Source organism: Acartia tonsa, chromosome 10, assembly GCF_053477335.1.
Source record: "Acartia tonsa isolate MP-2025a chromosome 10, ASM5347733v1, whole genome shotgun sequence".
Classification (NCBI taxonomy): domain Eukaryota; kingdom Metazoa; phylum Arthropoda; class Copepoda; order Calanoida; family Acartiidae; genus Acartia; species Acartia tonsa.
In genome coordinates, this window is record NC_137269.1 from 25,227,800 (window position 1) to 25,244,604 (window position 16,805).

General features: G+C 32.4%; 1 protein-coding gene across 1 annotated transcript in view; it reads left to right on the top strand.

The window, feature by feature from the left end:
* Positions 1–16,805, top strand: part of Meltrin (disintegrin and metalloproteinase domain-containing protein meltrin) — a 143,455-nt gene that overhangs the window by 109,125 nt on the left and 17,525 nt on the right. Inside the window, exons 5-7 of the mRNA XM_080174075.1 lie at positions 6,697–6,870; positions 11,919–12,352; positions 14,669–15,079. Of these exons, the coding sequence (XP_080030201.1) occupies positions 6,697–6,870; positions 11,919–12,352; positions 14,669–15,079 (1,019 nt within the window). The remainder of the gene's footprint in view (positions 1–6,696; positions 6,871–11,918; positions 12,353–14,668; positions 15,080–16,805) is intronic.

The following is a 16,805-nucleotide window of genomic DNA, read 5'->3' on the forward strand; positions in this document are numbered from 1 at the left end:
AAAAAGCGCGCCAAAATCAAAACATCATTTATTAGAAAAATAGTTTTATACAGTGTGTTTTTTTTATGAGCACTTTTTTGAAAGCAATTTTACCCCACTTATAGTTATCAGAATTTAATGATTAATGGCTTATTTTCTTCGTTTTTTAAGGGAAATTATGAAACAACCAAAAAGAATTACAGTTTTTGTTGAAAAAGTACAGTAAAGTTGAAAATTAAAAACTTAGGTGTCAACATCTAAAAATGGTTTTAGCGCACTTTTCTTATGTTCAAATATTCTACCTTTTGCAAGAATGACTGCAAAACGCTTCAGTTGAGATATAGAGCTATAAATTTCTACAGATACTATTGGGGACATGTACTAGAATAGGTCAAAGTTTGAAGGCCATATCTCAATCAGGGAGAAAGAACTGGCCACCCAAAGTTGACTACTGAAAATCCAATTTTGAGCATAAGAAAAATGCGCTAAAACCATTTTTAGATGTTGTCACCTAAGTTTTTAATTTTCAACTTTACTGTACTTTTTCAACAAAAACTGTAATTTTTTTTGGTTGTTTCATAATTTCCCTTAAAAAACGAAGAAAATAAGCCATTAATCATTAAATTCTGATAACTATAAGTGGGGTAAAATTGCTTTCAAAAAAGTGCTCATAAAAAAAACACAATGTACATAGCTGATAAAATAAGTTGTGGAAAATTTTAGATATGGTAGGTCTGTTCAACCCATCTAAAATTTAATAAAATTAAAAAAAAAATGTGGAAAAAACTATGGGGACATGATATATACAGTCCAATGTCCCCTCCCCCCCTACGTATCTATACATATATTTGCGTGTGCTTGTAATTTAAAGGAGTAGAATAGGCTTCATTAAAGGGTTGAGTTGGAAATGATAGATAGATAATGATAGAGTAGCTGCACTACTAAAAAAATTGGTTGCTTTTTCATTATCTGTAATAGCTTTATCTATACCTTTTCTTTTGTTTGATTTAAGTTTGGTTGTTATATACATAGATTAATATAGGTAGATGAATAGGCAAGTTGCTTTTTTCAGGGTTTACCTAAGCAAATTATACAAGGCTAAATGTTACACCTGAATTTGATGATATAAATGAAGTACAAAAATGATTGCTGATAATAATTCCTTTTGGTACACGTATAATTTACAGTCCAATGTCCTCTCCCTCCCTGGGGTTAGTAGGTTTTGATTACATGGTTTGTTACACCTTGATATAGATTTCTAGAGTTGTATATACCATAGTTATACCTTATAATTCAAGTTTAGCTAGACCTATAAATCTACTGTAATTTGAAGTGTATTCTCAGATTAACTACCACACCAAACAAAGGGATTTTAAGGGATAAGATAATGGTAGTAAAAGCAATGTACATCTCCAATTATAATAATCAAAATTATCCCATCTGTAGATTGAAATGTTGAATTGAAAAGTTGGAACACTGACGACCTGAACTAATCAATCAAGACTAGATAATAGTAACAAGGCAAACGAATAATAAAACTTTTAAAAGAAATTCAGTTCTATGTCTTCTCCTTCCCTCCCTGCGCTAAACCACATTTGAGGAATCTTTTGTGTAGGTAATTTTTTGGGGGTATTTGGTTTAACCCTTTTTAGGAATCATCTTTCCTTTTTTCGTCATTACCAGGGATATTACGGGAAAAGACAATGGAAGATAAATTGTATGCCCACCGCTGATTATGACCAACACTAGATTATACATTCTGTAGATAAAATTAAAGGTGGAACTGTTTGGACACTGATGCTTTGTATAATCTAATGAAGACTATAAAAACACCAATAGTTTCTAGGCAACGAACGGGAGATAATGTTTTTAAAATTTTGGTGGCTTTTACTATTTAAAAGCTTTTGTCTAGTACTTTTCCGTTACTAGTGCATTAGTTTTAGGACGATTTCATCTTTAAATTCTATAAATTTTAATTGGCAAATACGTGTTTAAATTAAGATATGAACTTTCTATTAACAATAAATGATAATAGTAGCATAAATAAATTATAGAAATGACAAGCATTCAAGTTTATACCTCATTGTTACTAAAATCTTCATGCATGGTTAATTACGGATGGACAGAAAAGCTTTAAATAAAGAAAAGCTTTCATTTGAAAATCTTATTATGTCTCCTGAAATTTTTCACCCGTAGGATGTATAGTGAAATGCCTATATTGGGGTAGGAGAGAAATTATTTTTCAAAGGCGTGTTCTTAACTTTTACAATTTAGAGATAGGTATTCATAAACACAAGACAATTATGTCCATTTGTCACGCAGCATACCTTCTCATAAAATAACAACTTATATAATACATTGTCAATAAATCCCTTGGGATGACATGTTATAACATTTTTAAAAATTTGAGTTTCTTAAAAATTCAGCAATAAACCGAAAAGTTTTTTTTTAATTTAAGAAAGTCTAACATATAAACGAAAGTTTTTACAAAAAGATCATTTTAAATATGATTAATTTTTTTGTCTCTTTTTTTCTGAACCCTTATCTATGGTTTTAAAAATGTTGTTCATTTATCTAATGTTCCATACTTGGATATGAACATTATACATATTTAATATAAAGGTCCATATGAAAGTACTGTTTAATAGTTGCGCAGATACTATACAATCACAGCAAGGACGTTTAAGCTTTTTATTTGAGAGCAGTCCGGGGAAATGAGAGGTTTCAAAATTTATAGAGAGTGGAGGGTAATCTAATGTATTTCTAAAAATTATCTTGAAAGAAACATTCCTAAATTAAAAAGCTTATAACTATCCCAGGGCCTATATGAACCTTCTCTATAATGGAGAACTCACTCATTTGTTTATAAGATATTAACCGATAAGACCTTATTGTCTCTTATATCTTTTTATATTTTGTTAGTTTGTAAACTTTATACTTGTATTTGTTTATAAGTAGCGCAGTATAAACCAACTAAAGACCTAACAATCCTACTCTTTAACTTTTCCTCAATGGCAACTATTCAAATTAGGATGAACATTTCATTTAGACGAACCAAAATTTCTAGATTAACCTCAAAAGTGTTCTTACACTTTAGCAGATTGTTTATAAAGCATAGTTTCCATATTGGCAAAAAAGGAACCAAAGCAAAAAAATAATAGGGATTTTTAATCATTAGGTCAACCAAAGAGCACATTTTGTGCTAATTTTATTCTTTGCTGTTTTAATGATTTGTTATTGTAATACTTGTATAGAAATGTATGCACACTGAACGTGAACTGGTCATTATTCAATCATATTTCAACTCTTTATTATGGTGCTATACCAAGAAGAAATCCCTCCCCCATCCCCCCCCCGTATTACATTTTTTTAAAATCAAATATATTTAAATGGGGGTTTATGTGCTTTTACATTCCTTTTAAAGTTTTAAGAATAGGAGAAAAATAAAGTTTTTATTCTCAATAATTCTACGTTTTCTTTAATGCTCTAACAATCAACCTGTTTATAAACTTGGATATAGTAATCTTTTTTTGAAATGCAACTAATAAAATAGCTTATCCTCTATTCAAAAGATTTTAAGAATATTATTTTAAATGATGGAATTAAAAACATGTTGTTACCATAAAAATAAATTAGATAACAATATTTCAGACTTGCTATAGTAGTACTCGGTCTAGATTTGGGCATACACATAGATAAGTTTTTGGAAACAAAATCCAAAGAACAAAATAATTGAATTAACTTCAAATAAAGGGATACACGTATATTGTATAACCCTTTTTTAAGGGGGGGGGGGGATTTGCAGATATCTCGTATTTGTCGGTTTTCCGGCCCCTCAGGACTGTCTTGGATGTTTCTCAGTGTCAGTTTACGTGACCTATATAATAATCTTCTTCTCCCCCCTTTTCACATACCAGTAAAATGGTTTATCTTTTTCAACTAAAGTCACATTTTTAATGACTTTTCTATTGTAATTTTTAATGTTTCAGTAGTAATATATGTCCTTATTTCTGCATTTTATTGGATTTGTCTGATAAAAGAAAAAGAAAATGTTCTGTTGTAGGTGTTTCTAGATAAATCAATATTATTGAGGGCACAGGATAAATGAAATAATCCCAATTCTTACAGATGCAATATATGATATTTATCCTATTCTATAAAGTATTATGGTTTTTTTTGTCTGAAGCTTAAGAGCTCAAAACTACTAAACTGATAAGGTTTTCTCTTTTAGACTATAATCTCTATTTCCAAGTCTTAACTTTTCACGATTTTAAGTTCCAACTGGTATTTTCTCTTATAATATATAAAAATTACACGACTGACATAGCAGCAAAAGTAAAAATTATTAACGTCTCTAGTATGACATTGTGAAAAACAGAAACTTTATCGATAAAGTTCACATGATTAAAAAACTTCACGTTTAAATGTAAAAATATATACGTATTTTTTTAATTTATAAAACTAATAGAAATTCCTATTTTTGGGCATTTGTACAAAAAAATATAAAGTACCTTAAATTACATAAAAGATTTGAGATATTGTTCCTTATTTGAAGTTGAGTCTATGTTAGGTTATCTTAAGAAATCTAATCCATAAATACCCCTATCAATGTACACTTTTTTACCATTTCAAGCACTTTTGGAAGGTTTAGAACAATGCTTGTATTTAAAGGGAGGGAAATTATTTGATTGTTTAATAAAATCATTGCTGTCTGACCGTTTTATGTATTTATTAAAAGCGAAGCTTTTCTATAATTATGGTCGGTCCGTACGTCCGTCCGAGATAGATAGCTTTTATTCGTTAATTTAGGCATGTTAGAATTGTCCTATCGATTTTAAACTTTGCTTGATGATTCCTGTAGTAGTTAGGTACGATTTAGAAAGCGTAGCAACTCTATAATCATTACCAGAATGTCCGTATGTTCATTTTAAACATGTTCATTTTTCTACTTTTTGAACAAAAAATTTTTATGTGATTTAATTATCCGTTTGATCTGATTTTTGGTATATTGATTCCTGGGACAACAAAAAACATTTTTATAAGCGAAGCAACTCTATAATCAAGTCCTAAGAATGTAAGTATGTCCATAAACATTATCCTGTATAAAGCAGTTTTTCAACAAATTTACTTACTACATATTTTGCTTCGACTCTTATACTTTTATATTCTGATTATTCAGTTTAGACACTATGTAAGTGTTAATGTCCGTTTGTCCTACCGTTTCAGTTCTTCGCTTTTATGGATGTTGTCATCCTTGTTAGTAGCGAAGCTACTCTATAATTCACTATGTCCGTCCGTCCGTCCGTCAGTCAGTCCGTCCGTCCGTCCGTCCGTAACGCTATGGGGGAAATGGGATTTACTCAGCTCCTATAAAAGATAGGATTCTGAAATTTTTTGACAACATTCCCATCATTAAGGAGCACAATTAACTATAAAACATCAATGGCGGTCGGACGGCTTTTTAGCAGGTTTTAGGCTATTTTTTTAATTTTGCACATTTTCCCCCATATCTTTGGTGTTTATGGTCCGATTTTCAAAATTTTTTCAGTTAAAGATATCAAAATTAAATTTTCCGTCGTTTGGAGAAAACAATAATGACGGTCATACTGCCTTTTTGCAGGTTTTTGGCTATTTTTATATTTTTTACATTTTCTCCCATATCTTTGGTGTTTATGATCCGATTTTCAAAATTTTTTCAGTTATACATATCAAAATCAAATTTCACATTGTTTGAAGAAAACAACTATGACAGTCAGACTGCCTTTTTGCAGGTTTTTGGCTATTTTATATTTTTTACATTTTCCCCCATATCTTTGGTGTTTTTAGTCCGATTTTCAAAATTTTTTCAGTTAAAAATATCAAAATTAAATTTTCCGTCGTTTGGAGAAAACAATAATGACGGTCAGACTGCCTTTTTGCAGGTTTCTGGCTATTTTTATATTTTTTACATTTTCCCACATATCTTTGGTGTTTTTAGTCCGATTTTCAAAATTTTTTCAGTTAAAGATATCAAAATTAAATTTTACGTCGTTTGAAGAAACAACCATGACGGTCAGTCCCATCCACAAAATTTTGTGCTTCGCTACGTATGGATGTTGTCATCCTTGTTTTTATCTATCACTTACCTATATGGTAGCTAACCTACTTTAAAAGATTCCTATATCAAATGAGTATACATGAAGATACTTCTTGTGAAAGCGCTCACAGGCTTAATTAGCAAAATGATTTGTATAAATTGCTAATTACTTTTTTCTCTTTCTCTTAGTTTCGCCCACTCATTTTTGTCTAGCTACAGTTGTTACAGTGGCAGGGACATTTATTAAGAAAATTTAAAATAATCAAGAGTGTCTATTTTTTTCATTTGTCCTTTTCATCATCCGTAGAGACATTAAAATTTTGTAAGTAATTCATGTTTTCATGCAAGTGTAACCTAATAATTAAAGAGACATTAAGTGTAATGCATTCAGACCAACAGTTTCCGAGAACTTTAGCTTCAGACAAAAAAAACCTACAACATTACATTATAAGATGACAAAAACTTAGTTTGCCCCATTCTACTTTTGTTGGATTGTGTCTTATTCTATTGAATCATATACAAAAAATCCTTTTGGGCAATTGAGCCACCCAATATCAAAAAAAGTTCCCAATATGACAACCCTGCTTACATCTATCACTTTTGATTTACTTTTTCAATTAACGAAAAAAATTTAATTTCAGAACATGTGGGCACAAGTCTAGTCAGGAACATCTACTTACCGGTCAATACACAAAGAAGTCACAAAGCGGTCAAGGAAAACGGTCATCAGACAGCAAACGGTCATTCAATGACCGGTTGAATTTGAAAACTCGCGGATCAAGCTTGATGGATGATGTCAATTCTATCTTAGACAGGCAAAATATCCAATTTTAAAATAATATAGAACATATATGTTGGTTTCCTGGAATTTAAGTAATTTCAGAACATATTAACTAAAATTTTTGTACAGATTTCTATACAGATTAAAAGTGCTTTAATTTAAAAAGCTCTTTTGGAATTTTTTAAGGTTTTTTTGTCCACTCCACATATTTTTTAAGTTTCGCTTTGTGAAACTTTTAATCCTTGTTTTGTTCGCTAATTATAGAGTAGCTTTGCAACAAGAGAACTACTTATATTAAATTATTCTAAGCTTTCAAATGATGCTGTATCAGTGTATATGTTATGATAGAATGATGCGAGGATATTTAATTTCTTACCCTCTACTAATATCAGATTTTATATATCAAATTACTTTCATCTTTAAAATTTAAATTTACATTAAGAGATACAGTATGGTCCCCCAAAAAGTGTTGTGTACATTTTCACAAAACTGAGGTGGATTCTTAAAAAAAATTTGCCCCACTAATCGCTTAGTGGGGCAAAATTGTTTTCGTGAAAAAACCTCCAAAATCACATAAAAAATCTACAAAAATTAAATAAAATCTGAAGTACATAACCCTTCTATGATTTTGTTTATTTTTTGTAGATTTTTAATGTGATTTTGGTGGATACATCACGAAAACAATTTTACCTCACTAAGCGATTAGTGGGGCAAACTTTTTTTAAGAATCCACCTCTGTTGTATTGAAAAGAAAAAGCTATGCTTATAAATGTAAAATGATTTGCTAACAAAATTGTATCAGCATAAAAAGTTAGCTATAGAGTAGTTGCTTGGTGATTACAATATCTTGGGTACCAGTATATTTTTCAGTTCAATGTCCCCTCCCTCCCTGCTGCCTCGTAATGAATTATAATGTTCTAGAAAATAGAAATGTGTATATATTATTGCAGATGGGCAGATAAAAATTATATATATTTCTTTAAACAAAAAGAGTATACAGTATGATATTTATTGCAGTGTATTTTCCAGTTTCCTCGGGTAGTAACATGTAAAGTTATATGGTCAATTACAGTTTTATTGGAACGGAGGGGCCAAATAACGTTTGACAACAAAAACAGTGATTAGTCCTACAGATTTAATGTCTTTTTAGTCAAAAAATGTCTATTATACAATGCTTAAATGATATTTCAGTATGGCTCAGAAACGGTTTTAGAACCAAATTGTTTTTATTCTTTATCCTTAACAAGCATCATAAAGTATAAATATTATTTAATTTGTAGGTATAATGTTTAAGAAAAGTCTCTATTTTCATCTGACCAGTCGTATTATATTAACCCTTTCTTCTTTTTATTTTTTGTACCATTATGGTTTATATTGTTTGATTGTTATGAACATAATATTATTATTATGACCATAATGCAATGGTTACGTCAGGTTAGACCATTATGAAGAAAACAATTATAAAAAGTGAGATTAGGTCCACCGTCCAAAAGTAGACAGATTGACTTTGTTAAGTAAAATTCTTGATTGGTTGGCACAAAATTTAATTTTACCAGACTTTTATCTATATTTGGTTTTGTTAATTTTTGATACATTTATTTATTGTCCATTGCTTTACCCTGTAGATTCCTTAATTTTATCTTAATTCATCTTTTCTTTTATTGCTTAAGCAGGGCCTTGTATATTAAAAATTCTTTTTTTAAAGTTAAGCTTTTTTATTATAGATTTAGTACCTAATCTACTTATTATAAAAACTTATAATGTATAACATGGTTTTAAATTAAGTTTCTTATTCACTTCCTCCATTATGTAATTCTAGTGCTAATCTAAATAATCTCTTATAGTCATTATCGGTAAGGGATAGAGGAATAGGTAATTTATGAATTTAAATAAAGTCATAAAACTTTCAAAGTTTTACCTTTAACTTAAGAATGTTTTTGTTATCGCTATAGATCTCCTAAATGGCTAAAACAAACAACTGTATTATATAAGATTGGTTTGTATTGGTCCCCCCCCCCCCCCCCCCCGAAATATAGACTATTCTAAACAATTTTGGTCCTTATACTTTTCCATAAATTTCTGATATTACTTAATTCTTGACCCGTATGTATAGTGTATACGCCCTTTACCTCTTACAAACCCCTTAAACTTAATATATGAATATGATATTGACTTTACAGGTGGGAGATATTTCGCACCGTGTTCATTCATTTACAAATGTGATTCAAAGACTTACACCCCAACAGTTTTTTGTATTTTGTATTTGTATTTTATTTTTTGTATTTATGACCCAACAGGCATTAGTGTAACAAATATTGCAGGAAATTAACCAGCTTTTAGGGGCTCTAGAAGGGGGTTTGGTTTTACCCCTGGCATACATGATGCGACCAGTTAAATTAACCCATGAGAAGATCAGTGGTTACTTAGATCTTAAGCTCCTGACGGCCTTAATGATTCTTTTATTCCTACTTTGTAGGATAATTAACCTTTATTTCTGAATATTAATCGACCTTTCCCATTTTGTTTCTATGAATAAGTATCTCGCTCCTTGTATTGGGGGTGTAAGTAATATTATAAGATTATTAATACGTATTCATCATGTAAACGTAATAAATATTATCAAATACAGATGTGTACAAACTTATAATTATTTATTTTTCATATAGGCGTAGAAACCCATTGATTTCTACCGGATACAAACTGTTAATGTCCATTTTAGATATTTTTATTGAGAGACAACCAAGCTGAAATGAACAAGGAAGACAACTTCCATAAGTAGCGAAGCACAAAAATATTTTAAAGATGTATAGAAAACGGACATAATATTTAAATTGGATGCTAATAAAACAGTTAAATCGTGTGAATGAAAGAGCCAAATTAGCTTATAAGCTGTCCGACCGCCATGGATATTTGATAGTTGATTATGCTCAACAATGATGGAAATGTGAAGTTTTGGCCGTCTATATTAAAAAGGAGCCAAGAAAATAACTGAAGGACAGACATTTTGAACTATAGCGTAGCTTCGCTAATAATAAGATAACATTATTAGCGAGATATGAATGTTGTATTTGTGTTTCTTTGCCAAATATTTTGGTGTCTACAATAATAATCTTATATTATTATCTTTTGTGACTTCACCCCTCTACCAAGTAGGGATTCGTGCCAAGGGGAGGTTTGTAAGTTTGAATAATAATTACAACTAGAATCCTATATCTTCAACACCACTCTTTTAATAATATGACTATACGTTGATCTAAGGGATGTAACTAAAAATCAAAATGAAATTGTAAAAATATTTAAATCTATGTCAACGCGATGTATTTGTACATAGAAACCATGTCCAATCGACTTTGAATGTAGGCCATAAAGTAAAATTAGGCCTCATTACATTGCCACTTTTATCATAAGGCCTCAGGCACTTTCTTGCCTTTTCTTACGTCATATAAAAGAGACGCTCCTCCTTTTTAGTTTATGGTTAACAAAAATTATTAATGTTTTTTTGATTACCTAAAGTTTATTCTTTTTGTGAGAAGATTCTCAAAAATGGAGGTTAGCCTTTTCTATTGCAATTGTTTTTACTTATGAGATTATTTAGAAATAAAAAGGGGATAGTTTTTCCTATGCGGGGGGGACCTAACCTTGCGGGCTTACTTAGTACTCAAGCTTCGTTACTTAAGCATTACCGTCCTAGTCATGACATAAAAGAACGTCTCTTTACATACACGAATTGGGCAGAAACAATATCAGTTTTTGGCACTCGTTTTATCTTCTGGGATGTAAGGGGAATGATTTTTTTCTTTTCCATTATTTATATAAACCAGGTGGTTGAGAATGTTTACGACAAAATCAAAATGTAAGGCTTTTTATTGGGCAATAAAATGCGCATAAAATAACATTATTAAAAATTATCATATAAAAATAAAGAAAAATGGGAAAAAATGTTTTAATTTTAAATTCTCAATCCATTTACTCCCTGGCAATTGTTATCAAAGGATTTCTTTTGATTAAGTAGTTTTCAACGTGAAGATTTTTATGTTTGGATTTGAGATACAAATATCGGATTTTTTAAAGCAAAGATTTTCTTTATTAACATAAGGAAAGTAACTTTTAACGTTACATTATAGAGTGATTTTTAGTGGGATTTTCTAAACATAACATATCAATTAACAAATGCTTTCTTTGAGGTTGATGTATTCAAACTAATTTTTCCTCATACTGTTCTTAACAGGCCTACAAATGGACGGATGGGTAATTTAAATTATAGAGTAGCTTTGCTACAAAAAAAGAGTTTAATGATACCAATGGGAGTAGGGTTCATTATTTTAATCCCTTATTTGCATTATACTAATTAAAGTATATTTAGGATATTATATTTCATATATTATTTTTATATTTGTAAATCATACCTATCTTTTATATAACTACACTTTATAACATATTTTTCATTCCTATTTTATGTTAGGTTAGATTAAGGTAGCCTCGTAAGGATATTACATCGTTGGGATATGACCCCACTGTAAAAGAAATAAGTTTTTCTCCCCATAGATTAGAAATAATGGGTTAGGGGAGGGCTGGCGCCAGGGGGAAGCACTGTGCTCACTTATTACCTAACCATTGCCTTTGTATGGCAGGTGTCCTACATTAATATACCCTATTCAAGGGAACCTAATCAGTGAAAATCACTGGCAAAATCAAATCATATTGTCCTTGCTATTCGAATATTTCTAAGTTTATACATGTTTAAAGAGTTTTTGGAATATTTTCATGATTAAAAATGAATTAAATATTTATGGGAAAAAACTTGTTCAAAACATTTGTTAAATTTTTTATTCATATTTTAATAAAAATCCATGTTTAGCAGAGATTGATAAGATATTGTATTTTTTATATTTTCCATCTTACAAAATATTTACATGGTTTCACTTAACATGAAATAACATTTTAGTAAATTAAACAATTTTTCAATGGTTTCTGAATTTTTCAATTACCTTAAATTGTAAGCAAAATAGTTTTAATTTGGATATTATTTACTTGAAAACGTAATAAAAATTAAACAAAAATTGGGTATGTATTTTTGAACAGAACCAAACGAGACATCTCCAACTCTCTGCCGCAAGACGACCAGCCCGCCCCGCACCCCAACGGGCCCAAACTGGACATCAAAGGCCCGTGGGATGCCAACAAACGCTCGCGCTACGTGGAGCTCGTAATTGTTGTGGACAACCGCAAGTTTAAGGAGAACAACGAGGATCTGGACAAAGTGTATCGAAAGTGTAAAGATATAGCCAACATAGCCAATGCCCTGTACGCCCCTCTCAACATCTACATAGCTCTAGTGGGTGTGGTTGTCTGGAGTGAATATGATGAGATAACACTCAGTACTGATGCAGATACAACGCTCACAAATTTTCTGCACTACCGGAGGGAGAGGCTGGTCAAGGAGCATCCGAATGACAATGCCCAGCTGTTGACGGGGATACAGTTTGATCAAGGGGTTGTGGGAAAGGCGTTGAAAGGTTAGTAATAATATTTTTTAAGTGCAGCTACTCTATAACTAAAGTAGATCTAACCCTTTTTATTAGCATAAATGACAGTCAGCTCATGTTTTTTTAAGACTTTTTATTATTATTAAGTTTTTATTAACGATACATATTAAATATACTGTCAGTTTATACTTTACTTGTTACTAGCGGCTTCGCCCCTAGCCTCTAGGGGCTTTGCCCCAAGAGATGGTAAAAAAGTGTAAGGTGAAATTTGTAAAAAAAAAAAAATAATAAGAAGGACCAAAGAAATCTTCCACAAAGGAAATATTCCACAAAGGAATCTTCTACAAAGGACCAAGGATATTTCTTACAAAAAAAAAAAAAAAAAAAAAATGGGGGGGATTTTTTTGTTTTTGGGGGGGTTGGGGGTGTCCCACCCCCCAAGAAAATAGCTTAAAACCACCACAGGACCAAGAGTTTCGTGACTTTATTAACTACTAGCGGCTTCGCCCCTAGCCTCTAGGGGCTTTGCCCCAAGAGACGACAACAAAAAAAATTCAACAAAAAAAAAATAAGAAGAACTAAAGAAATCTTCTACAAAAGAAATTTTCTACAAAAGAAATCTTCTACAAAAGAATTCTTCTACAAAAGAATATTTCTACAAAAGAATTCTTCTACAAAAAAAAAAAAAAAAAAAAAATGGGGGGGATTTTTTTTGTTTTTAGGGGGGTTGGGGGTGTCCCACCCCCCAAGAAAATAGCTTAAAACCACCACAGGACCAATAGGTATATACCCTGAAGAGTAGAATCCAATCAGTTCAGCGGTTACCGAGATCTTAAGGGACAGACAGACGGACAAACATCAAGCTACTTTGTATTATAGATTCACTAGCGGCTTCGCCCCTAGCCTCTAGGGGCTTTGCCCCAAGAGGTGATAAAAAAAATTATTGCGAAAATCGTAAAGGACCATGGAAATCTCCTTCAAAAAAAAAAAAAAAAAAAAAAATGGGGGGGGATTTTTGGGTTTTTGGGGGGGTTGGGGGTGTCCCACCCCCCGAGAAAATAGCTTAAAACCACCACAGGACCAATAGGTAGATACCCTGAAGAGTAGAATCCGATCGGTTCAGTGGTTACCGAGATCTTAAGGGACAGACAGACAGACGGTCAGACGGACAGACAGACATCGTTCTACTTTGTATTATAGATATTTTCTTATTTGAATTAATTTAACTTCTATTATTAGGTGTTTGAATTAGATATATATTTCATTTTTAGATAGCTACATATTTAATTAATATTAAATTGTAGATTTGCTTAGGGGAGTCACATCTATGCATAACAAATTAACAAGGTTTTGATCATAGAATAAGGAGGAATAGAAATGAAAACCTCAAATATTTTAGGGAATATTGAAGAAAAGTTGCGCTTGCGCAATAAAAACATAATATGAAACTTGAATGGTACACATGTCAAGTTGGGACAAAACTGAAATAATATCTTTTTAATGAAAATATATCGAAAAGTATTAGATTTTTCCTCTAACTTTATGTCTCTACTGCATAGAAATTAAATTTATGTTTATCTAATATTGTTTACATTTCACCACTGTCAATGTACTTTATGACTCAACTTGCGTAATCACTCGATTACGAAATGTAAACGTAACCTGCGTATAACTCAACAATTAATAAATTAATTTATGATAATAATTGAAATTAAAATACTTAAAAATATATAATTGGATATAAACATCTTATACTCTCAGACCTTGAAAGAATTAAAAATCAGCTGCTAAGGATTTTTTATAAACAAATTCATGCGCAACCCTAATACAAATGCCGTGATCATTATTTCTCAACAAAATATTTTTAAAGTCATTTTTTTACTAAATTCATGTTGAAATGAATTTTTGTTTAAAGTTTTGCTCATACTATAAGGTTTTAATCCATTGTGAATAGGACAAATATGGCTGGACGATTGGCTGTATGGCTTTTAGTATACTATTAAAAAAGGGATTTATTTTTCATATCATTTCTTGATAATATCTGAAATCATGTGATTTTACTACAAGCCTTGTAGCCATTTCGGGCTTTCAAAAGTGCCAATTTAATTTCAGGCTAGCCAGGCAGAATCTTCTACCTGGATTCTATTCTATACTTATCTTCTTTGGTTTTGATTTAACAAATAATTATGCAGTACTTATTAAACTCTCAGAGAAAGTGCTTAAAATCATAATATTTAAAACTAAATCAGACCAGTGGTTATCCAGTTCCTAATGGACAGACGGAGGGAAAGGCATTGCTCTTTAAATTCAGGATAGAAAGATTTTTTGACATTTAATATATTTCAGGTCCAATGTGCACGTATGAATTTTCTGGTGGAGTTAGCATCTGGCACAGCGAGGTCATCGGCATCGTGGCGGTCACCATGGCCCACGAGATGGGCCACAACTTCGGGATGGACCACGACGGGACCAACTGCAAGTGTCCTGAGCAGCAGTGCATCATGGGCCCCTCCTCCTCCACTATGAAATGGTACTTCTGGTCCTCGTGCAGTCTCGAGCACCTGGCCATGGCGTTTGAGCACGGCATGGATTATTGTCTGCGCAACAAGCCGCGCACACTGTTTGGGAGTCCGGTGTGCGGCAACGGGTTTGTTGAGCCGGGGGAGGAGTGTGACTGCGGGCTGCGGGAACATTGTGATAATCCCTGCTGTAATCCGGAGACGTGCCGCATGTATGCCAATGCAACCTGTGCCACAGGTAGGGTTTTCTTCATTTTGTAGCGAAGCTTCTGTATAAGTGGAGTATATCTGTTCGAACGTTAGGCTATAAAAAAACATCATTGAGAAAACAGTTTCATCACAGCTTTTACATCAATCTACACTATTCACGAAGTCTTTATTGTGTTAGATTCACTCAAAATTTACGCTAAATTTATTGTTTATGCCAAAATTACAAGTAGGGTAAAGCGGGGCGATCTCGGTTTTGAGGTGAAGTCGGTATTTTTTTAGACACCTTCATTAAATGACATTTTTCTCCATGTTCTAATCGACTGACAGAAAAAAAACATAAAATCAAATTTTTGTGAGATGAATTTTTAGGGTACTTATTGGGTCTTAAAGTCGGACGACAAAAAAAATATTTTTCGATTTTTTTGCTTCGGTCTGAAAAACGGTAAGTTGGACAAAAACTGGTAAGAGCTAGAGCTTAGACGTCTTCAGGGGACTTATTAAGAATCTAATGGGCTATCCATTTCCGTTTAAAACTTTAAAAAAGCATGTATAGTTTTTTCTTAAATCGACTAAAAGTGAAGCGGGGCGAATTCGGTTTTTTCACTTTTTATACTAACTTTTTCAATTTTATATAAAAAAGTGAAATTTTCGAGAAAAAAAGTCAAAGGGGGATGTGGAAAATAACCATTTGGGCAGGGGGGGGGGGTTTACTCGAGAACCCTTAGAGCTAGAGGGAGCTAATTTTGGATATAAGCTTCTATGGGGCCAAAGTTACTTTTAAAATTATCGTCGACCCCCCACCCCCCCCCCAAAAATTTTTTTTTTTGGGGGGGACGGGTGGATTATACTATAGGATGTTTCTCATAAACGACTTGAGATAAATGGAGCAAACCTTGGGATACAAGTTTTGTAGGCCTATATTTGATTTTAGAATTATCGTTGACCACCCACCCACCCCAAAACCCCTAATTTGGGGGGGGGGGGGGCGGGTGAATTATACTATAGGGTGTTTCTCATAAACGACTTGAGATAAATGGAGCAAACCTTAGGATACAAGTTTTGTAGGCCTATATTTGATTTTAGAATTTTCGTTGACCACCCGCCCACCCCAAAACCCCTAATTTGGGGGGGGGGGGGGTGAATTATACTATAGGGTGTTTCTCATAAACGACTTGAGATAAATGGAGCAAACCTTAGGATACAAGTTTTGTAGGCCTATATTTGATTTTATAATTATAGTTGACCACCCACTCACCCCCAAACCCCTAATTTTTTTTTGGGGGGGGGGGCGGGTGGATTATACTATAGGGTGTTTCTCATAAACGACTTGCAGCAATTTTATTTTGGGTGCTATTCCCTTAGTTTTAGAGATAATTGGATGAAATCTTTTGGGCTGGGTCACTAATTACCCCAACTATTGGTATCTTTAAAAAACGGCTGCGAGACCGCCGCTCCCGCCGCCCGCCGCCATTTACCGCCGCCACCAAAAAATTTTTTTTTATTACATTTCTCGCTGAATTAGCAATTTGGAATCATTTGAGACCATGTTATTTTTTTTTTTTAAATTTTTCGCCTTACAAGCAACCCTGCGGGGGATTTAGTCATTTTTTTCAAATTCTCGAAAAAATAACATGGTCTCAAATGATTCCAAATTGCCTAATTCGGCGAGAAATGCAATAAAATTTTTTTTTTGTGGCAGCTGTAAACGGCTGCGGGCGGCGGGAGCGGCGGTCCCGCCGCCTTTTTTTTTTAAA